Consider the following 23,091-nt stretch of genomic DNA (forward strand, 5'->3'; position numbering starts at 1 on the left):
TGCCCTGGTAGTCTCACAGTTCTTCTGAGTGGAACAAAAGATGATAAAACATTTGTGAAAATACTTTGTAAATTCTCGGCTTTAGCAAACACTTTTTTTTTTAATTTATTGATTTTAGAGAAAGAGAAAGAGAGAAAGAAAGGGAGAAGAGAGCAGAGAGAGGGAGAGAAACATCAATCTGTTGTTCCACTTTTCATGCATTCATCAGTTGCTTCTTGTACATGCCCTGCTGGGGGAATCAAACCCGCAACCTTGGGGCATAGCAGGACAACACTCTAACCAACCAAGCTTCCTGGCCAGGGCCTAGCAAACACCTTTATCCTTTAATGCCAATCCTTCTCCAAGGCAAGCTAGATACCACAGATTTAAAAAAAGTAATGATACCAAAATCTGCTTCTAAGGAATGCCAATTTTAAGGAGGCAGCCGTGCACAAATGATCATACACCATGCTGCGCCTGACAACAGACACATGCCCGAGCTGCGTGCCAGAGTAAAACAGGAAACCTCCCCCTCTCAGAAAGGCTAGAAATCCGTGAAGGCTCAGAGACCGAGTACTCTCTCTGCACTGAGGGTGGTTTTTTGCTTAATCTGTTACAGCCTATTTTTTAGGGTCAAACTGAAAAGATATTCCTCAGACAAACCGAGGACACTCCAGAAAGAGGCGATGCCTTTCCAGTGCATGGAAAGACGGATGGGTTTGCTGGTACAGTCAACCACAAACACGCCTGCAGTATGTAAGAGACCGGCAGGGGAAGAATCTAGAAAAGGAAGGCAAGGCCTCCTTAGTGAGCCTGTGGAGCAGAGAACCAGGACAATGGGGAGCCATCCACAGGTTTAAACCAAGACGACAACACAATCAGGCCTGGGGTTTAAGAGACATCATTCTGATGTCCTCGTGGAGGATGGACTGGAGTAGGAGAAGGGACAGATTACGAGAAGAGGGACAACAGTGCAGGAGACAGATGAAAAGAATCTGAGCTAAGGAAGTTAATAGTGGCCAATAAGAGAGATGAGTTCCGGAGAAATTAAAGGGGGAGAGATGACAGGCTGCAGCGACGACTGGGTGCTGAGCAGTAGAAGGGGCTGGGGAGAGACAGAGTTGAGATCAACCCCCAGGATGATGGCCTGGATGGCTGAAGAGAAGGTCACACTAACAACCTGGGATGGAGCGGGGCTGGGGGAGACATGATGAGTTGGGTCGGAGGTGCTGCTAGGAGTGGTGGATGGAAATGTCCAGTAGCCGGTCAGACACACAGGCTGGAAGCTAAGAAGACAGTCTGTGGCCGGAGGCTTGGGTACACAGAGGAAGCTGACTTCACCTGCACACCACGGCAGGCTCAGATTCCAGCCCCAGGGGCTGCTAACCGTGTAACCTTGGGAAGATCACTTAAGCTTACTGAGCTTCCCTTATTTATAACATGGAGGAAATAAAAACCTATCTTTTTAGGGTTGTTGTCAGAGTTAGGGAGAGTCTGTGTAAAGCATTTAAATATAGTGACTGCCATATAGTAGGTACTCAATAAAATAATAGCTCTTATAAGAGGACAAAGGCTAGACCCATGAAAGTCACCAATGTTAAAGATATTCGTAAAAGAAAAGAAGCCATTGATGGGTGAGCAGAAAAAGGGTTGGGAAACAGAAAGAGAAGCAAAGGAGAATGGTGTCACAGGAGCCTATAGAAAAAGGGTCTCTGGGGAAAGAGAATGATCAAAATGTTAAATGTGTAAAAAATAAATAAGCCCTGGCTGGTGTGGCTGAGTGGTGGGAGCGGCATCCCATAACCGAAGGGTTGCAGGTTTGATTCCTGGTCGGGGCACATGCCTATGTTGCAGGCTCATCCCTGGTCCAGGTGCTGGCATGTGCGACCACCCGTCCAGACTCCGAAAATCCCCGGTCTGGGTGCATATGAAGGCAACCAATCAGCGCTTCTCTTGCATCAATGTTTCTCTCTCTCCCTTCCTCTCTCCCTCTCTCTCTCTAAAAAAGCAAATGAAAATGTCCTCGGGTAAAGTAAAAAAAAAATTTTTAAATGTTAAATGTCAGCAAAAACAAGGAAGATAAGGACTGGGGAAACTACTGGATCCAGTGGCTGGAAATTCACTAACGACTCAGCAAGATTAGCTTCAAGGGACTGGACTGCCGGCGGCAGAGGCCTGGGCGAAGGGAACTAAATGCAAGGTGAAGTGGAGGTAGAGGCTAGCGGTGGAGAGCAGCAGCAGAAGCGGACTTCCGGGTCGATGAAGTGTTTTGTTTTTGTTTCTTGAACAGTGTGTGTCTTGAGCATGTTTGGGAGGGGACAGGTTCTGGGAGAAAGAGAAGCTGAGGGTCTAAGGAGGGACACAGAGGAGAGAAGGGTTAACAGCCGGGCAGAGGGGAAGCTTCAGGTAGGAAGAGAGACGCTGAGCTGCATGCAGAGAACAGAGGGATGAGGTAAGGTGGGTGTGGGTCAAGCGTGGACAAGGTTCCCGTTTCTGGCTCTGTGGGCCGTGCAGTCTGTTACAACCGCTCCACTCTGCACGTGAAAGGAGCCATGGGCAGTACACACGTGGTCAAGCAAGGCCGTGCTCCAAAAAACTACTTACAATGAAACTTGAATTTCATATCATGTTCATATATCATGAAGGACTGTTCTTATTTTTATGTTAAAAATATCATTTAAAAATGTAAAAAACATTCTACAAAAACAGGCATCTGGACAGACCTAGCCTGTGAGTGATAGTCTGCCAACCTGTAAAACCCGTGAGCGGGGAGGGGGGGGGGGCCTCCTCCCTTCTCTCCTCCCACTCCTCTCTCACCTGTGCAGCCCTCATTGCGGGCTTGCACAAGTCTCTGGGTTCCTCAGGCAAGTGCTCTCTCACATATGCCTTCCTGACCCTTCCCTCTGCCACACAGGAGGTGTTCCATAAGCATCTGCTGAACTGAATTACTGGAGCAGTAGTCCTGGCATTCTCGTGTCTCAGTGTCTGGTTTTGAAGCCACTCACTGCCAGATTTATCCAAAAACAGTGTTCTATACATGCCACTGCTCCACTTGAACAATAAAGTCCCAACTCCTCAGCCTGACGTTCCAGGTCCTCCCCAGCCCTCCTCCACCTTGCACTAGCTGCTCTGGAACATCAGGAAGCTCTGTCTAGGCCTGCAGGTGACAGCACAGCCCTCCCTAAATGCAGCACTGAAGTTCCACTTGCCCACCTTTGCGTTCCCTTTTTCTTCACTGGGAGTGCCTGGTTCCTCCGTTCCTTCCTTCTCTGCTTATCTGAATCTCTTTTCTTCAATTTGAGCTTCACCGCCCTACCTCCAGGGCCCTCCATAATCACTCCCTGCCAAGTGACAGTGCCCTTCTCTGAATTCCAGTATTTAACCGTACCATTCACTGGACACCTTGTTTACACTGTTCATTATCCTTTCACACATGTATCCTGCTTTCCCACCAAGATTAAAAGTCTCTCTGGTGCTGCCAGATAGAGATTTCCAAGCAATCACTGAGCGGGAAGGAGAACCAGGACTGTGAGCGCTGCGGCGACGGCGTCCGCATGTCCCAGTCACAGCACTGATGAAAATGATGAATGTCAGGGGCAGACTTTCATCCTAAGATGCTACAGCAGTTGATCACTTTATAGGTAACTGCAATCAATAATTAACTATCCCTCCCTATCTCTCTGCCCTTCCAACCCCTGCTCCCATCCAGGGTTTTTACTTGGCCAATTCCAGCTCCAAATGAATGTTCCTTCCCCAAGGAACTCTTTCCTGACTGACTCCCACTGCACAGTAGAATCGGTATTCTTACAGGTTCTCAGAGCTTCCTCTAGTCTTTGAAGGCCTACAATACCATTAGGATTAAATAACTTCATAAACAATCTACGCCATTATCTATTTAGTTCCTAGGCACAGCAGTAGCTAAAAAACAGGAAGCACAAAACAAATATTTCTTTAGTTAAATGAATGAACGCCTACTCTCCATTTGAGCTATTGGTTCCCTGAGAACAGGGACCACGTGTGTCGTGTCTGTCTTGGTCACTGCCACAGCCTCAGGGACTAGCCCTGTGGAGAAGTGGCACTCGATTCCTACTTGTTGAGTGACAGAATAAACAACAAAGCAAATGAACAAAATAAAGCCAGCAGGACTTAATGCTGAAGCATTATAACAAGGGCTACAAGTGACAAAGGAAGAGACTTTCAGAAGGATACTAACTAGGTCAAATGTAGCAGAGCTGACTGATAAAGCAATTCTCCGATTCTGCGGACTCACAGTCATAATGGCCCCAGCAAGACTAGCTTTACTGGAGGAACAGAAAGGACAATGTAATGGGCTGAGAAGTAAGGAAAAGCAAGGAGCTGGAGACAATGAATATAACCATTCCTTCAAGAAACTTGGCTAAGCCCAGGCTGGCTCAGTGGATTGAGCGTGGGGCCTATAAACCAAAGGTTTGCTGGTTCAATGCCCAGTCAGGGCACATGCCTGGGTTACAATGCAGGCCATCATATCCCAGTATGGAGTACGCTAGTGGCGCGCTAGTGGCAACCACACATTGATGTTTCTCTCCCTCTCTCCTCCCTTCCCCCCTCTCTAAAAATACACAAATGAAATCTTAAAAAAAAACAACAACAAAAACTTGACTTAGAGAGGGAAAGACAGGAGAGAGAGTTAGGAGAAGACATAAACTAGGAAGATATTTGTATTTAAAGGTGGGAGCCCAGTTGCTAGGAGCATCGTCCTGTACACCAAAAAGTTGCAGGTTTGATTCCTAGTCAGGACACATCCCTAGGTTGTGGGTTCAAATCCTTGGTCAGGGCACATACGGGAGGCAGCCGATCCACGTTTCTCTCTCACACTGATATTTCTCTCTCTTTCTCTCCCCCTAGCTCTCCCTTTCTCTCTCTCTCTCTCTCTCTCTCTCAGTGAACATATCCTGAGGTGAGGATTAAAAAAATAAATACATAAATAAATAAAATAGAGGTAAATAAATAAAATAGAGGTGGGAGAGATGACAAAAGCAAATGCCTGCTCCCTCATAATATGCTAAATAACGAGTAATCTCTCACCCATCTGCAGGGAGCCAGTAAGTGGAAGTCATTATTCTGTCCTGCAGAATCATGTTAAACAGCACCAGATTCCTTTTTTTCTCTTTTTTCTTTTTTATTATTTTAATCATTGTTCAAGTAGTTTTCTCCCTTTTACTCCCATCCCAGCCAACCCACCCATCCCTCCCCACTTCCTTCCCATTACCACCCTCCCCCAAGTTTTTGTCCATGTGTCCTTTAAATTTGTTCCTGTAAACCCTTCCCATTCTCCCCTGAAATTCCCTCTTCTCTCCCCTCCGGTCACTGTCAGCCTGACCTCTATTTCAGTGTCTTTGGTTATATTTTGGTTGTTTATTTGTTTTGTTGTTTAGGTTCCTGTTAAAGGTGAGATCATATGGTATTTGTCTTTCACTGCCTGGCTTATTTCGCTTAGCATAATGCTTTCCAGCTCCAACCATGCTGTTTGTTGCAAAGGGTAGGAGCTCCTTCTTTCTTTCTGCTGCATAGAATTCCATTGTGTAAATGTACCATAGTTTTTTGATCCATTCACTGATGGGCATCTAGGTTGCTTCCAGCACTTAGCTATTGTAAATTGTGCTGCTATGAACATAGGGGTGCAAAGGTCCTTTTGGATTGGTGTTTTAGGGTTCTTAGGATACAGTCCCAGCAGTGGAATTGCTGGGTCAAAAGGCAGATCCATTTTTAGTTTTCTGAGGAAGTTCCATACTGTTCTCCATAGTGGTTGTACCAGTCTGCAATCCCACCAACAGTGCACTAGGGTTCCCTTTTCTCCACAACCTCTCCAACACTTCTTGTTTGTTGCTTTGTTTATGATGGCCATTCTGACCAGCAGCACCAGATTTTACAAAAAGTAAAAACTAAACCTCTTAAAACTGGATCAGAACAAGAAGTTGCAAAAAAAAAACAAAAACAAAAAAAACCAATGTAAGTTTTTCTGGCTACACAGAGGAGGTATTGCAACATGTGGTACATTTAAATACAATTAAGGTTTATCATGTATGCATACATTCAAAAAATTATGTTCCAGGGTATATACTGTCTCAGGTGCTAGGAGCTCAAAGTGAAGAGGAGAATCAAACAAATAAACAGACAAGAGCAAGATAGTACAAAAAGTTGTGCTGGTAATGGATGTCAGAATATAGAGAAATGTAGAGAAAAAACATTTAACTTAGACTTGGGGGTGACTAAGAAAAGATTCTCAAAGGAGGTGATGCCCAAGTTAAATTCAAAGAACTTGAGGGAAAGGTGACTCATAATTAATATGCCTATCAAAATTAATTAGAGTATATATAATGTGGACATAATGTTCCTACAGATTCCACTGGATAATAAAATGTGTTTTTCCAAAAGAGCTTACGAACTGCATCACTTTAATTTTCCTTAACTCAGCTGTCGACTGCTCAGTTAAGGAGCTCAGAGAGGGCGCAGGTTAGACGCCAAGGACCTGAGATGGGGCCTAACGCTAGTGACGCTAGTGACGGACGGGCAGGAAGCCTGGGCTCTCCGGGGGCTGACGCTGCTTCACAGAGTGTTCTAAGCAGCTCCAGAACACAGAGATGTTTAACAGCGCTGATTGCCTTGTTCAGTTAACAGAAGCAGAAAAGGAAAGGTGAAGGAAATAAGCAAAAATGAGAAAATTAAACCCTGGAACGCAAGGAAACAGAAACTTTAAAACATTCAGGAAAGAGAAAAGATACGGTTTCTGCTTCTGCTAGAGGAAAAAGAGACGAGTCAGAGAGAATTAGACCTGCGCGCATCACCAGCCCCACACCAGGAATGGGAGTCTCTGACTCTGAGCACCTGGCATGTGAGCATCCTTACAAATAAATGACCAGCCGAGATGTGATGGCTGTAGGAGCTGCCCTTTCCTCCCCATCACTAGGGACGTCCTCTTCTCTCTCCCTAATACAAACCCATTCCTATGCTGGCACTGATCTCATTTAACTCTCATAATGTGCAACCACAGTGCTCAAAGGAGAAGCAGAACTGCAAACTGACCTTATTTCTTCAACAGGCCTTCCACTGCCCATCGCCAGAGCTAAGCTCATACAGCTGTTCCTATTCCTCCACCTTTTATCCCTACGAAACTAATGGGGCAACAGAGCAACTTGCCTAAGGCTACATAGTATCTACCAAAACAAAGATAGAAGCTATGTCCAAATTATCCCTGTGCAAACCACAGAAGGAACAATTTTAAGAATAAGCTTGGTTTGAATAAGAGAAGGCCATGAAAATATGAGTTCTTTCTCCAAAGTTCTACAATAGCAAAATTTTAGCAATACAGAACAGGCACAGCCTGTATAAAATGTAAATCTGAGACCTGTTATTCCTACAGTACCATTTGGGAAAACTGGTATGCACACGAATGACCTGTGTCCCCTTTCGAGGCCAGCAAACTTCAGTGAGGGAATCGCTGAGGTCCGCAGAGAGGTCTGTAACACACGCGGGCTGCGGGGAGGGGCTACAACAGCCTCGTCTGGAGGGGAGCTGAAACGCTGCAGAACCTGGCACATGCAGCTTCTAGCTGTCTCCACACTGGGCTCCAAGCCCTCAGGGCAGGAACTATTTCTTTCCTGGTATTTGACAAAAGTAGGTGCTCAGTAAATAAAAGCTTGCGGAAAGAGTGAATGAATCCTTAACATTAAAATTTCAAGCACAGTCTCTGCCTGTCCTAGTTCTGAATGACAATTCCGTGGGAGTTCAGAAGGAACCTGTAAAGAAACATAATGCTAATATGCAAAGACTGGAAGTGGGCGGTTCCCCTCAGGAAAGTCAGTACCCTAAGAGTTTGTTTGAGTAGATAACCCCACGGCCTGAGGGACAGGTAATAAGGAATGAGATCAGAAATAGGTCTCCCAAAGTAAAGGGCCCTTTGCAAACAGGTTGCAAAACAATGAAGACAAATATTCTCCCTTACTCTTAGAATGTGTCTCACTAAAGACGGTGAGTCTCCTCTTTTCACTAACCAATGTAGCAAGCAGCATAATTCATAAAGCATCACTGTAACCGTGCTTCTTGGCAGAAAAGGATATTCTTTCTCAATCAATGAAGTGGAGTACTTTGGTACATGAAGAACATTATTTAGGGAGACTTCCAGCCAAGATGGACGCGTGGGTAGACACACTGTGCCTCCTTGCACAACCGAAAGAAGACAACAAATTTTAAAACAAAAAATAACCAGAACTGACAAAAAATTGAACTGTATGGAAGTCCAACAACCAAGGAGTTAAAGAAGGCACATTCATCCAGACTGGTAGGAGGGGCAGAGAGGACTCTTGGCAAGGTGATGGGCTGGCAGACTGGACAGTCCCACAGGTTTGCATGCAGATAAACTGGGAGGAACAACTGGGGAGCGAGACAAACCACGCAACCCAGGGCTCCAGCATGGGGAAATAAAGCCTCAAAGCCTCTGATTGAAAGCACCTGTGGGGGTGGAGGCAGCAGGGGGAAAAACTCCCAGCCTCACAGGATAGTTTGCTGGAGAGACCAACAGGGTCCTAGAACATAAACAAACCCACCCACCCAGGAATCAGCACCAAAAGGGCTCAGTTTGCGGCGGGGAAGTGACTGAAAACCAGCATAGAGCAAAGCAAGCACCATTGTTCGCTCTCGGACCCCTCCCCCTCATATAGCATCACAATGCAGCAACCCAGGTTGCCCTGCCCTGGTGAACACCTAAGGCTCCACCCCTCATATGTAACAGGCCAGCCAAAACAAAAAACAAACAAACAAAAAAAATGGTTCAAACGCAAAAACAGTTCAAAGCTCCAGAAAAAATACAACTAAGGAACAAAGAGATAGCCAACCTATCAGGTGCACAGTTCAAAACACTGGTTATCAGGATGCTCCAGGAACTCACTGGGTACTTCAACAGCATAAAAAAGACCCAGGCAGCAATGAAGGTTGCATTATGAGAAATAAAGAAATATCTACAGGGAACCAACAGTGACGGGAAGGAAACCAGGATTCAAATCAATGGTTTGGAGCAGAAGAAAGAAAGAAACATTCAACCAGAAGAATGAAGAAACAAGAATTTAAAAAAATGAGACGCTTAGGAACCTCCAGGACATCTTTAAACATCTGAATCATAGGGGTGCCAGAAGGAGGAAGACCAAGAAATTGAAAACTTATTTGAACAAATAATGAAGGAGAACTTCCCCAATCTGGTGAAGGAAATAGACTTTCAGGAAGTCCAGGAGGCTCAGAGAGTCCCAAAGAAGTTGGAACCAAGGAGGAACACACTAAGGCACATCATAATTACATTAGCCAAGCTGAAAGATAAGGAGACAGTAACCTACAAAGGCGTTTTCATTAGACTATCAACTGATTTCTCAAAAGAAACCTTGCAGGCAAGAAAGGGCTGGAAAGAAATATTCCAAGTCATGAAAGGCAAGCACCTACATACAACATTACTCTATCCAGCAAAGCTATCATTTAGAATGGAAGGGCAGATAAAGTGCTACCCAGATAAGGTCAGGTTAAAGAGTTCATCATCACCAAGCCCTTATCATATGAAATGTTAAAGGGACTTATCTAAGAAAAAGATAAAAAATATGAACAGTAAAATGACAACAAACTTACAGCTATTAACCACCAAACCTAAAAAAAAAAATGCAAACTAAGCAAACCACTAGAACAGGAGCAGAATCACAGAAATGGAGATCACATGGAGGGTTATAAGTGGGGAAGGGGAGGGGGAAAGAGGGGGAAAGGTACAGAGAATAAGTAGCATAGATGGTAGGTAGAAAATAGACAGGGGGAGGTTAATAGTAGTATAGTAAATGTAGAAGCCAAAGAACTTCTATATCCAACCCATGGACATGAACTAAAGTGGGGGAATGCAGATGGGAGGGGGTATGCAGGGCAGAGGGGAATAAAGGCGGGAAATGGGACAACTGTAATAGCATAATCAATAAAATACATTTTAAAAAAAGAACATGTTTAGTGTATGGGTGCTGGCTTTCTTCATACTTCTTGGCTAACTACTGAGCAGAAATGTGACAAAGTCAGTTAGCCACAGGGCTGGGGAGGCCGGGGGTACAGTGCTACAGCAAGTGGGGGGTACGTTACTTTCACCAGTGGGTTTCAGAGAGAGATGGGTGAACAGGTAATAAACCGCCCTGGCAGGTTCTCAGGAAGGGCACCGATGCAAACATGGGAAACCCTGGACTGCACGGCTCAACTAAAGGGAACACTTCTCAGAAACCTGGAGTAGGAAGACACTCAAGTAGCCACTCTTCAGAATGTTGATCTTGAGCAGAATGACAATATTTGATTGCAAATTTTTCAAAGCTACCAAATCAACAGGTAGGCAGTAGTAAGACAGCAAGAATGAGACGAAGAAACATGAAATTAGAGTCAGAATGACCCGCGTCCCTGTGGAAGGAAAAGACAGCATCTGTGGCCAGGTTCTGGTTGGTTTCTCTCTGCACAAGGTAAGCACGAGGCAAAAACAATGAAGCACCATCGTGTGCCACTCAGTGACAGGGATCCATTCTGAGAAGCGTGTCCTTAGGTGCTTTCGTTGTTGGCAAAGGCCACAGAGTGCACTCACACAAGCCTAGATGGTTCTAGCCCACCGCATACCTGCACTGGATGGTACAGCCTGTTACTCCCAGGCTACAAGCCTACACAGCCTGTTACTGTACAAAACAATGTGAGGTTAAACCAAGCGTGAGAGAAAATGATGTAATGAAGATACAAGGCAAACACGAGATGTGCGAGGCTGCTGTTGGCCTAACCAGCATAGTGTTCTACGGCAAACTTCTTTTTTCAGTAGAAAGAGTACACTCTAAAATAACAATAGAAAGTATAATCTAGCAGTATAGTAAATACATAAACCAGTAACGTAGTCATTCGTCATCATTATCAACAAGCACTATGTACTGCACATCCGTTGTATATGCTGTGCTTCACACAACGGGCGGTGCAGGTCTGTTCACTCCAACAACACACAAACCTGTGAGTAATGCATGAGCGCGGACGTCCATGGCTATGACGTTGGCACGGCTAGAACATCATTAGACGATAAGAATTTTTCGCTCCACTATGCTCTTATGGAGCCACCACTGTATATGGGGCCGTTGTTCACAGGTTTATCATGCTAGAAACATTGTTATGAAGCATGTGACTGCAATAGGTAACACAACCTCACACTATAGAAAGCAATGGAAGGATCAGGGGTAAACAGGAAATTCAGGATAAAATCTGACTCAGAAAATAAGCTGCTTAAGAAGCCAAGAAGACTAACTAGTTTTCAAATGATTCGATTTCTCAAGAGTAACACCTGGGAATGGGAGAGGGAGAAGAAGACTAAGTTTAAAAAGAGGGGGAGGGGGCACTCCCCCTTCTCGGGAGCACGCCTGTGCCCTTCTTTCCCCAGCGGGTGTGGTACCTCTGCCCTTCTCTCCCCTAAGCTCCAGGGGCCCTCCTTTTGCCTCTGTAACTTGTTCCCTGAGCCCATTTCTTCTACGGCTCACTTTTTCTAGCTCTGTGACTTTCTAAATAAACTTTCTCTTATTAAAAAAAAAAAAAAGAGGGGAGGGAAAGTAAAGAAATCATGAAGAGTGTTATCAAACAGTCACAAACATTGGCCTCTCCAGGCCAATTAAATGGATTTAAATGCTAAAAAAATAAAATCACTGTTAAAGCAAAAGCTACGATAAGATGGTGCTTCAGGAAGGCCAGTCTCCTGAATGCGTAGTCATTTAGCAACATTTTAAAAGACTAAAAGCCACTGTGGCTTCTCTCTCAATCCCCAACCAATCCCATACCTAATGATTTCAAAAAGTTTCTAGAATCTTCCATGTTGGTGTCATGAATGAAAAAATGTCGGGGCAGGGGAGCACAACAGGAGAAAATTGGGACAACTGTAATAGAACAACAATTTTTAAAAAATGTGATGGAAGGAAAGTCCACTTAGCTAAATCCACAATAGAGTGAACAAGGTGCGCATAGTACCCTTGACTTTGTCCTACTCAACATCGTTATCAATGACCTGAAGACAGGAATGGTAAATCAGGCTTGTAAGTAGCACAAAGTGGGAAGGTGACAGCTAATATCACTGATTGCATAACCATTCCCTCCCTACCACATCCTCTTCTGCCTAGGTCAGCAGATCCCAAAATGTGTTCCACAAAATACCGACCCTGAAAATGGGACTGAAAAATGGGTTCCCAAGTTCAAAACATCTGGAGAATTCTTGCCTTCCCTTCCTTCTTAGTTATTAGCACATCAAAAGCTCTGAGAAACCTTGTAAAAAACAAACCTCTGTCCTGATTTAACTTCATGTTTCCCTTCCATTTGCTCTTGAAACATTTTCACTAGCAATCATTAACATTGGCCCAAAGCTAGGTTCACATTTTCTGTGCTAAAGAATGATTCAGTCCCCTTGAGTTACTACTGCCTTCTCACTCTTCTTCCTCCAACTACCATTAAAAAAAAAACAAAAAAAACAGAAAAAACTTGACAACTTGACACTTCCTGCCTCCTGTTTCCTCACCACCTAGTCACTTCTCCAACGCGCAAAATCTGGCTGCAGCCCCCAGCACTCTGCAGAAAGTCTTCTCCTGGTGTGATCAACTGCACTGGCAGAACTAATGGCTTCTCTTGGGTCCCTCAGTCCCTCTTCAGGGTCACAAAGACATAGTCACACTTCTAGAAACTCTTCCCTCAGCTTCCACAACACTGAATCCCACCCATCTCTTTATGTGATCTCTGGTTCCTCTTTCTCTTTCTAACTCTCAAATTCTCAGGTCAATCCTACTTCTCCCTTGAGTGCCCTGCCCACAGTTTGAAGTGCTGCCCCTTCATGGATCCACAATCCTAATCCCAAGCCATTTCCTTGACTTCAGATTCACATTTCCAACGGGCTTCTCAATTGCTCACTTTACTTTCCTCCAAGAACTATGCATTCAACATACTCCAAGCAAACTTATCAATTTCCCCACCAGACTTTCTCCTCCTCTTGTCTTCTTGATTTCTGTTATGGAATCGCCATTCCCAGAGGGCGAGGAGGGCAGCAGAATCAGCTGTCTTCTCAGCATGCACACGGTGTCATGAATATGCCTCTGTGAAAGTACCTATCGCAGCTGACTATAACCACGCAGCTCGTTACCTAGACTGCAAGTTCTGTCAGTCATCTGTGTGGCCCCTGGGCTAAGACAGAAGAAACTCGACACACTGGAAAATTGAATGGATCCTTTGAATCATACCCAAGTTATGGCTCACTCTTCACACTCTAATAACATACCAAGTTCCCTTATACCTCAAGAAAAACTCTGGATTTTTTTCCATATGCAAAGCCACTATCCTTCATCAGACTCAAATGAAACCTCAAACCTAAACTACATCTCCTAACTGGGCCATCAAACTACCACTGCTACCAGAGCAATCCTTCTAAATGGCTTCTCGGACCACATCACTCCTTGGCTCAGACACTTCCAGTGGTTTCCTAGTTCCGGAACACAGTCCAAACCCCCTTAGCATTCTATCACTGCCTCCCCGGTCTGGATCTCCACTATTTTTCCATCTTTATCTCCTGCTCCCTATGTTCTAGTCCAGGGGTAGGCACGTTACAGCCAGTGCCCATTTTGTAAATAAAGTTTTATTGGAACATGGCCAACTGACATTTTGGGCCACATAATTCTTTGTCGTAGGGGGCCGTCCTGTGCACTGTAGAATGTTTTAACAGAATCTTCGGCCTCAACCCACTAGATTCCAGTAGCACTTCCTCCATATGACAACCAAACGTGTCTCCATACATACCCAAATGTCTCCTGGGGACAGACTGTCCCAATTAACAACCACTACTTTGGAGGTTTCCAAGTGCGAGCTGAGAGTATGATGTCATGGCTCATAAAATACAGACTGTATGGTAATTGTAGTACAGTGTCCAGATTAAGAGATAAGAGCCACACTATTCAGCGCTGGTTGACTTATATCTGTGAGACTGTCTTAATCATGAGTTTTCAGAGGTATTAGGAAAACTGGAATTCATACAATCAAAGGTGACTCAGCTGATGAGAAACAGGAGGGATATTTAAATAAATGGAGGTGTTTAGCCTGTGCAGGCGAAGATGAAGAGAAACCCATGATCTTTAAATACCTGACGGGTTGTCCCTCAAGAGGAAGGTCTGACTTACTGTTGCTCAGGCAGGCAGAACTAGAAAGAGTGGGCAGCAACTGCAGGAAGGCAGATTTTGGCTCTATACAAGTAAGAGCTTTCTAACAATCAGAGCTGGCCAACAAATCTATTAGGCCAAGCTGTGAAACACTGTCTTCTCATCTTTCTGGAAGTGTTCGAGCAGGGACCAGATGAATGGATGTCAGAGATGCTACAGAGATTCCTGAATTGGAGAGGGAGGTCGGACAAGATGGTCTCTTTAGGGCTTCTTCCAGCTCTGAGATCCTAAGGCTAGCAAGGAAAATCCATATGCCACGAATAATAAAATTCCCCAGTTTTAAGCCTTTAATTACAAGAAAAGAGAAAACTATTTTGCCAATTTATCCTATGTCTGTCTGGTAACATTTTACATTTGGTCCCTGGCATTGCAACTACCAGTGATTACAATATTTTTCTAATTGGCCTTCAATTAGTTCCCGGATAATGTACATCACTACCTTTAAATCACACCTCTTATTCTAATAATCACCACTAGTACAACGCTTTGCAGTTTTGTTTTCAAATCACTGTGACATGAAGTACCTTACTCACATTAGCTAAATATAAGCATGAAAACTTATTTTAGACAACCTGTTCTCAGTGTCTCTTGTCTGAATTTCTTAAAGAAAGCTAGCCTTTAATATTCATAAAAAATTCACTAAAAAAAACATATTCCAGCAGATACTCATTGCCAAGACAAATTATTTATATATAATCCCGAGGTAAGCCAAATCTAGCCATTTCAGCATCAGATATACAAATTGACCTCAGTGAAATTTCTATTTTATGTGTGATGTGAGGAGGAAAATATGAAAAATTATAATTCAGACTGCCCAAATTTCAACGTAGCCTTGAATGAAAAGTTCCAGAAAGCAGTCACGACAAAACGTGAAGCATATGTGTCCCTGACAAGCAAAGCCACCGGAGGTCCTAAATCCAGGGGCTCCTTTGTTGGCTAAAACTGCCGACAAGAGCTGTGTGAGGACATTTCCAAAAGCCAAGACTGAGCCCTCACCCGCTGCTTTACTTACTTCTTTACGTTTCGTTTCTGGACATTCCGATTGCAGAGTGAGCGTTGCACCTTCGATATTTCTTGGCATGGGCGTGGAACCAGGGTTAATTGTTAAATGAATCTGATCCGGGGAGATAATGTGTTGCACATAACCCTGGGACATTGCTTCATGATCTATTAGATGAAAGCCCTCTTCACCCCCTACTAGAAAAGGCAAGTGTTCTCCACACTGTCCATCGTCATCTTCATCCTCCAAAGTGCCAGGGTCCTGCTCAATAAGAACAGTTGTCCTATCATAAACAGTTCCAGATGAGGAAGGCACCAGTCCGTTTCTCTCCACAAACCTGAGCATCTTATCATCGGGGGTCAGCTCATCTTCCTCTGCCTCAAAGTAGATGATGTTGTTGTCTGGACTGTGTTCCCCCATGGTTCAACTGTGCTCAGCCCAATTGTGAGAAATGGAAAGGTAATGACCTGTCTGCAACAGAACAAAGCCCAAGTTAGAGCCATACCACAGGACCTCGGGACCTCCTCAGCAACTACAGGGCTATTCCCGCCCCACCCCCTCAATTCAAGGGCAGGTCAAAGGAAATGAAAGATCATCTTCCCTGGGAATACTTTTTAAATTTCACTTTGAAATCATTAAGTCATTTTAAAAGTAATGCCTTTTTTAAAAATTGAAGTCATAAATAGCAGTTCACAAGACCTTCCAAATGTGCCTTGCTGCCAAACAATTTGAAGGTTGTTAAAAAATAATTAAAGGGGTAAAGGGGCAACGAGTCTGAGTTGCTATATATCTTAAAAGTAAGGAAACCCCACTCAAATATAGCCCCAAATCAGACCATGAAGCAGTGCAGCCCACAGAGGAAGGAGCAGAGTTTGGAAGGCAGGGTCCCCTACCTACAAATTCCATCTTTGCCACTTACTACTTGGGGAAATTTTCCATGCCTCACTTTTATTACGTATAAGGTGGGACTGGTAATTCCTGTTCTCTCAAAGTTATGTGGAATGAAAACAGATAATGTACATTAAAGCAACAGTAGAGGAAACAAGTGCGAATTCATTTCTCCTTCCCAGAACAGATGTTTCAGATTCTAGGGTGAGGGGCTGATCCCTTATCAGGCATATCTAATGAAACCCATTTTATCCGTTTATCTCCTAAAACGATCTGGTGTCCAGCACCAGCCATGCTGGTACCATATGCTCTTTGCAGTGAGGGGATGATTAGTCTTATTTTTGTTTCTGGGGTCCCTAGCACAATACACTGACACTAGGAATTCAGGAGAAGTCAACTAAATGAATGAAACACCTACAGATACACTCGCTTGGGAAGACATGCTCTCTTGGGAAACATACCAAATTTGAAGCTTTCTTGTTTTGGAATATTGATTCATTTACCTGCAAACACAGAGATTCTACAAATGTGGGTTTGGCAGGCAGTACAGAGATTTTAAAAATAATCGCATCACTTTTAGTTTTCAGTCTGGATTTGCATTTTATCTTTCTCCTCTGCTCCGGATTAGAAAGTGAACCTTTTACATAGTGGGGCGGCTAGACAGAGAGATAGTTACCGGAGACAGGCCAAGGGATCGGATCCGGGAAGAAACCGCCCGACCCCTTGCTCTGGCTTACGCAACCGGGCAGATGCACATTTCCCTGCATCTGCGAGGAGAGAGAGGAGTACCCAGGGCCCCACTGGGCTGCCCAGGCAACATCGGCGGCAACGTGGAGACCAACTGTCCGAAACAAACAAGACCAGGAGGTTTGAGGATGGCAAACGAGGAGTACAAACACAGCACCCCTGAGAGAAGGTTGGCAAAGGAGCCTGTCTGGGACAGCTCCCAGCCTGGGCTACACAGAAAAACTGAAGACAGGTTGGGGGGCTCCAAGCCTGGCGAAGAGGGGCAGGGTCCGTCCGGGTCTCCATGGAAACAGGGGAGGGGGACTGGATACCCATTCCCATGGAAACGGAGGAGGGGTGGGGTCCCTATGGTGACCTGACTGGGGTCTCTACTGGGAAATGCTTCAGGAGAGTGCCTAAGTCCCGCGCCCCCCGGGGAAGTCCCCAGCCCAAGCAGTGTCTAGTTTCGCCTTTTACCTCCGCGGCTCCCGGCAACGGCGGCAGCGGCAGCTTCTCCCCTCCCCAGCGGCACCATGATTGCCCCCACCTTCCCTGGGCGTCACTTCCGCTTCCGCTTTCCGGAGGAAAAGGGAGATACCGGTTCCGCCTCTTCTTGGCGCTTCTGGTTGGTTTAGAGACTGGGGGGGCTGAGCTCGAGCCTCCAATTGGCGAGCGGGAGGGACGGGGCACCAAAAGGCGTAGACTGACAGTGAGCTAGCCGGCCGCAGGCAAGCGCCCGCCGGGTCTGTCGCCCAGCGGGAGCCTGCGGGACTTGGAAAGGGGAGCGAACCCCTGCACTAATCCAAAGTAGTCTTAATCCGGCTTGTGCTGGCCCCATTCACCATGGCAACCACAACCGCAACGGAGAGGACCAGTCATCCCAAATCAGGCTGTGACACTCCCGCCATTTCTCTGTGGCCCCAGCTTTCCCTCATCACTCATCGGAGTTAATTAATATAGGCAGGAGGGCCCGAGAAAGGAAGATTGAACCCACGTGACAGAACTAGGGCGCATCCCAAACCCAGCCAGAGCTCGCCGCCGCCTCTTGCCCTTCTGGTAACGCTCTCATAGTAAGAAGCGCAGTTCCCTCACACTCGTGCCCAGCTGAGCTGTCTCCCAACTTTTTCTCCAGCTGAGGATTGTTTGCTCTTAACCCGACTCACGCAGGAGCCAGCGTACGCCACCTACTGGCCACTCCCTTTCTTTAACCGTTCACATTGTCACACGACTGGCTCTTAACTATTGTAAATCACATTTTTACAGTTCTTCCAAGTAGCGATGTTCCAGGTCCCAGGAAGCGATTCTGGTTGTGCTTTCATTATGCTCCTGTCTTTTCTAAATCCCTGGAAGATCTAGCTGTTAGAACCTCCCAGCACCCACCGCCTGTTTTTCTCCTAAGCTACTCCTATGGAGAATATTCATAGTGCAACAAATCCCAGAAACTAACTAGATCAGGGGTCAAGGGGTTCAAGCCATGCCTGTACCATCTCTTAATTGAAAAATGTGAATAGTGACTGTACACACCAGACGCCAGGCAAATATCTCTTTGGCCCCTGGCCAGCTGCCCCAATGCTTAAGTGGCAAAGGTCCAGCTGCAGAGAGTTGCCATCTCATAATGAGATAAAAACATGCAAACAACCACTGTTAAAAATACATTTATCATTAAAATATATTACACATATGAGAGAGGGGATACATCATATACAGGTTGGAGGCTTTGCTGGCCCAGAAAATCCCACTTGTTTAACCAGAACACCAATTTCTTCAGTATTTTCATTTCCAAGCCACTGTATCGACCTCAGAGGCTGTGCAGCCAGCCCTAGTTCTTGTGCCACACCAGAGTAGGAAAGGGGAGAGGGTTTGCAGATGCATGGACACATGTCCTCAGACAGGGGGCTGGAAGTGTCTGGGGTGGCTATGGCCTGTTCATCCAGCAGCTGCCACTTGCATTCTTACTGTTGAGCTCATTTCTCTCTTCAGTTCCACAGTGTGTCCAAATATCTGACCATGGGAAGCTCCGCCCAGGCTATGGGGGACGGCTCTGACTATACTCAGCAGGCAGGCTGAGTGAGCACAAGAAGTACAGTTATTTAAACACTTCTAAAATTAAAAAAAATAGAGATCTATCTGTGTTAAATTAACTAAAGTTGCACATCGAATGTCAGTTTTATTGTGGTGGATTTCTCCTCATGTCCTCACAACTCCCAGCAGCACTGAGTGTGGCAGCCACAGCAGGGGAAAATGGCCCGGGCTCACAAAGCAGGCACTGCCACTCTTGCTTCCAAGTGGCCTCACATCCAGCTTTAAGGCCATTCCTGAACTGAAACAGGTAGGGCTGGAAATTGGCTGCCTCCAGTGAAATAGGAGAAGAGACAGAGAGGCTCAGAGTGAGTTGCAGAGGAACTGGTGAATAAATTCTTGAGCCTTCTTCTTCTCTGCCATTTCAAGCTTTTGGTGACCAGCTGGGTTTCGAAGCAGTAAGCTGCCAAATATGCTAGCTGCATGAAAAACACAGAAAACAAATGATTCAGCAAAAGAATGTACTAATTCTTTATGTTATTAGGAGTGGGGGAGGGTGCCCAAAAGCAAATTTTCTGCTTTAAAAATCTATTTGAGGGTAAACTGTACCCAGAGTTTGAGATTTTAGTTTTATTACAGTGGGCTTAGGACCTACCTCAGCCACATTTCTCAGTTGGCAGAGATGCTTTCCACAGGTCTTGGATGCTTACCTAGAATATTTTGATCCAAATGATTTTTTTCTGAATTTTTCAGCAATTCTTGCAAAAATGCCATCAAGTAGTAGAAGACATTTCTGTGGAATGTGGGGAGAGTAGAAATAACCTGAAAGAGGGAGAACTGGGATTGGTCTTTCCATTCAGTTAGGTATTTGTCACGTGTCTGCTCTATTCCAGGAACTGAACACATGATCCAAGTACATTAGTAAAACTGTGCACAGAAAACCTTGATTACGTACCATTTGGCACAAGTGCCAAAAGAGAAGCACAGATCAAGTGCTACATGAATTTAGAGGTCAAACTTCCACCTAAGTGCTCTCCAAAGACAGGGAATAGAAAACATTTTAGTTGGGTCTTTTTTTTTTTTAAGATTTTTTTTTAGCCCTGGCTGGAGTGGCTCAGTGGATTGAGTGCAGGGCTGTGAACCAAAGAGTCGCCATTTAGATACCCAGTCAGGGCACATGCCTGGGTTGCAGCCAGGTCTCCAGTAGAGGGCACGTGAAAGACAATCACACATTGATGTTTCTCTCCCTCTCTCCTTCCCTTCCCCTCTCTCTCTAAAAATAAATAAATAAAATCTTGGGTTTTTTAAATACAACTTAAGAAACCATTTTTTTGGTTCACAGGCTGGCACTCAATCCACTGAGCCACACCAGCCAGGGTTTTACTTGGGTCTTGAATGTAAGACAAGATTAGACTTGCAAAAGGACTAGGGTATTTACAGCGCAAAAAAAAAAAAAAAAAAAAAAAAGTGTAAAAGAAGGGAAGAGAAGGAAAACAGTGAGATAAGGAGATAGAACACACTGGGAGAAGTCACTGTTGGCAGAAGCATAACTGAACAGGTGCTAAGCCTGGACTGGATCAGGCTAGAATTCAGTGGGGACTCCAGCTATCTGCACATCTGAATCAACTAGGAAGCTTGTATAAAATATATTCCCAAAGAGATTCTGATTCAGCAGATGTGGGGTCAGAAACTAGGACCTGTAGTATTAGCAGGTTTTCTAGATTTTCCTTCTATGGCCTGTTATATATGTGAGCAAGCAGAGTAGATCATAGAAAGTCTTGAATAGTTAAAAAATCATTAATTGGCAATGGAAAGCCAAGTATGATCTTTGACCAACAGTAACATGATGAGAGCTTTAGAACACCATCTAATGGCAGTATTCAAAATAAATCAGCAGGGGGAGAGCCTGAATGCAGGGCCTTGCACCAAGGAAAGTGGCACGAGAGTGGAAGAAAAAGATGGGTGATAGATCAAGGGGGACTGGGCATGTAGGAGGTGAGAAGTGGAGGAGTCAGAAATGACTCAGGTTTCTGGGTTGAGTCAGTGCAATTAAGTATGATGCCATTAAAAGAAAAAAGGAACGTGAGAGGAAAAACAGGTTTGGGAAGGGAAGATACAGGAGCTGAGTCTCTAAGACACTGCATGTGACGGGCTGGGAGACTACTCTGCTCCCTCAGGCCCCACGAAGCCCGGGGGCTACAACATGTGTATGCTGATATTCAACGCTTCCCCTCACCTGTTTACTTGCTGTGTAGTTGCCAGAACACTCCAAGCAGTTGTGATACGCGCTGTAACAGATGACGGGCTCTGGCAGGCTCTCCAGGAAAAGCAGCAAGGCTTCAGCTACAGAATGATTGTTAATGGCTTTTGGCCCATCGTTAAGGAACAGGTGATGCTGCTGCCCATGATTAGGAAAAGGCCCAGGAGCGAGCACACGCCAGCAGTGCTGCCTGCCGGATAGCCTAAAGGGGCCAAGCACTTTGTCAGCTTAGTTGGGCCCTCCTGAGCTCCTACTATATTGGCTACTTAAAGTTGCAGAGTCTTCTCTATGCAAACTTTAAGAAAGAAAAACATGGTAGCTGAGGACACAATATCTGATTCTGAGCCTTAAAATACTATTCTTTCCTTTCTCTCACCTCTCTTACACACACACACACAAAGGATACAGAGGATATCGAGGGTATCAATCATTCCAGTATCCAAAGAGTCCCTGATTTTCTCAAATTCCAACCGCAGGCCTGGCTGTTGAAACAGATCTTCCTATAAAAGGGAAGAAAGTCACAAAGTAATTACATTCTCAGAAAATCAGCAATGATTTCCTGACCTAGAAATACAAGTGCCAGCAGAGAACAAAAAGAAGCAGTGGCGTGAGGCCTCTGAGCCGCCCTGGTAGACAATCTTACTGAGGCTGGTGTGGCTAACTCATCTGCAGGCCTTCCCAGGCATGTTCCCACACAGGTCTTTAGAATGATAAGACATCTCTTACAAAACTATGGGTGGGGCATACCATCCAACAGCAAGATCCAGCATAAGGAAAAACTTAAAAGTAGCTATGTTTCCTGTACTATTTATTATAGAGGGATTAACCAGAAAAAGAAAAATATGAAGAAATTCTATCATTTATAAGATGAATAAAACTAAGCTCATTACTTTATGAAAACAATATTTATGGCAATAAAGGTATTTCTGGTAGTCCTAGGGGGCTTTATAGTTATGTGTTTTATAAAATGACTTAATGCCATCCAACTGTGTTAATAATGACCATATTATATGTATCGCTCAAAAGTTACACGGGGGAAGAACTCCACAGAGAAGGCAGAAAAGCATGGTACTTAGGAATGTGACTTCTATAACCAGACATGCTGGGTTCCAATCCCAATCCTGCCCATTTATCAGCTTTGGGACCTTGACCAAGCTATTTAACCTTCCTGAGAACTAAATGAGGCAATGCTGTAAAACACTTAGGACGAGGTTTGGAACATTATAACACACTCAATAAATGTGAAGGAAAAAAGTGAAAAGAGTATCACAAGAATATATGTTGCTCTGTCTTCCTAGGACCTATATAAATGAATCTGTGAAACTGGCCCATCTGATCTCATGAAGTTTGCCCAATCCATCTAGCAATCAGGCCTCCTGACTCATGGCCTGGGAATTCCATCTGGTCTCCGGCCTCTGTCTGGCTTGACAACAAGTTAGTCCCTCCCATTTCCGGAATCTGGGGCGGGTTCCTCAAAAGGAGAGCAGGCTACCAGCCTGAAAAGTCTCCAGATGGCTTTCTACCTGGGTGACCCCAGAGGCCAGGGGAGGGAGCACACTGCACTGGGAAAGCCATCCTATGTAAGGCGGCTTCCCTTGGAGGTAATCAAGTACTCTGTGTAATATCACCACCCCACAAGGGTGTAAAACAGGCACCTATTTATCCCTCATTCATTCCCTGTGGGAAGAACAGCTTTCCACAGGTTCTCTGGAATAAATGCTTCTTATGCCAGACTCGTTGGGACTGATGCTGGTTCTCAAGGCAGCCTGACTTCAATCAGGTCTGACTGCATAACCATCACCCACCTGCTGGACAGCATTTCGGTACAGGTAATCAACCATCATCCAGAGCTCTTTGGGGATTTCCATGGGTTTCTCCAACTGGCTGCCACCATCTTCAGTGCAGAGCGGCATCAGAGTCTGGAAAGAAGTAAAAAGCATAAGAAGCCCCACCCACGGAACCTGTGCCAGGCT

The 23,091-nt window shown here is 45.0% G+C and overlaps 2 protein-coding genes across 8 annotated transcripts in view; both read right to left on the reverse strand.

Annotated features, from left to right (window-relative positions):
• Positions 1-17,400, reverse strand: part of MTF1 (metal regulatory transcription factor 1) — a 46,303-nt gene extending 28,903 nt beyond the window's left edge. The window contains exons 1-2 of one of the 3 annotated variants that reach the window (XM_028511177.2): positions 17,317-17,400; positions 15,238-15,696 (exon numbers count right to left, since the gene is read on the reverse strand). In XM_028511177.2, the coding sequence (XP_028366978.1) occupies positions 15,238-15,645 (408 nt within the window). In that variant the 5' untranslated portion in view covers positions 15,646-15,696; positions 17,317-17,400. The remainder of the gene's footprint in view (positions 1-15,237; positions 15,697-17,316) is intronic. The other 2 variants (XM_028511176.2, XM_036025799.1) reach the window with 2 other exon arrangements.
• Positions 17,401-18,478: 1,078 nt separating this feature from the next.
• The window catches only part of INPP5B (inositol polyphosphate-5-phosphatase B), a 52,608-nt gene continuing 47,995 nt past the window's right edge, over positions 18,479-23,091 (reverse strand). For 4 of the 5 annotated variants that reach the window (XM_036025804.1, XM_036025803.1, XM_036025802.1 and 1 more), the window contains 5 exons: positions 22,924-23,037; positions 21,525-21,618; positions 21,095-21,222; positions 19,569-19,680; positions 18,479-19,337 (listed from right to left, as the gene is read on the reverse strand). In XM_036025804.1, the coding sequence (XP_035881697.1) occupies positions 19,222-19,337; positions 19,569-19,680; positions 21,095-21,222; positions 21,525-21,618; positions 22,924-23,037 (564 nt within the window). In that variant the 3' untranslated portion in view covers positions 18,479-19,221. The remainder of the gene's footprint in view (positions 19,338-19,568; positions 19,681-21,094; positions 21,223-21,524; positions 21,619-22,923; positions 23,038-23,091) is intronic. The other variant, XM_028512255.2, reaches the window with a different exon arrangement.

This window comes from Phyllostomus discolor, chromosome 5, assembly GCF_004126475.2.
Source record: "Phyllostomus discolor isolate MPI-MPIP mPhyDis1 chromosome 5, mPhyDis1.pri.v3, whole genome shotgun sequence".
In the NCBI taxonomy this organism is placed as follows: domain Eukaryota; kingdom Metazoa; phylum Chordata; class Mammalia; order Chiroptera; family Phyllostomidae; genus Phyllostomus; species Phyllostomus discolor.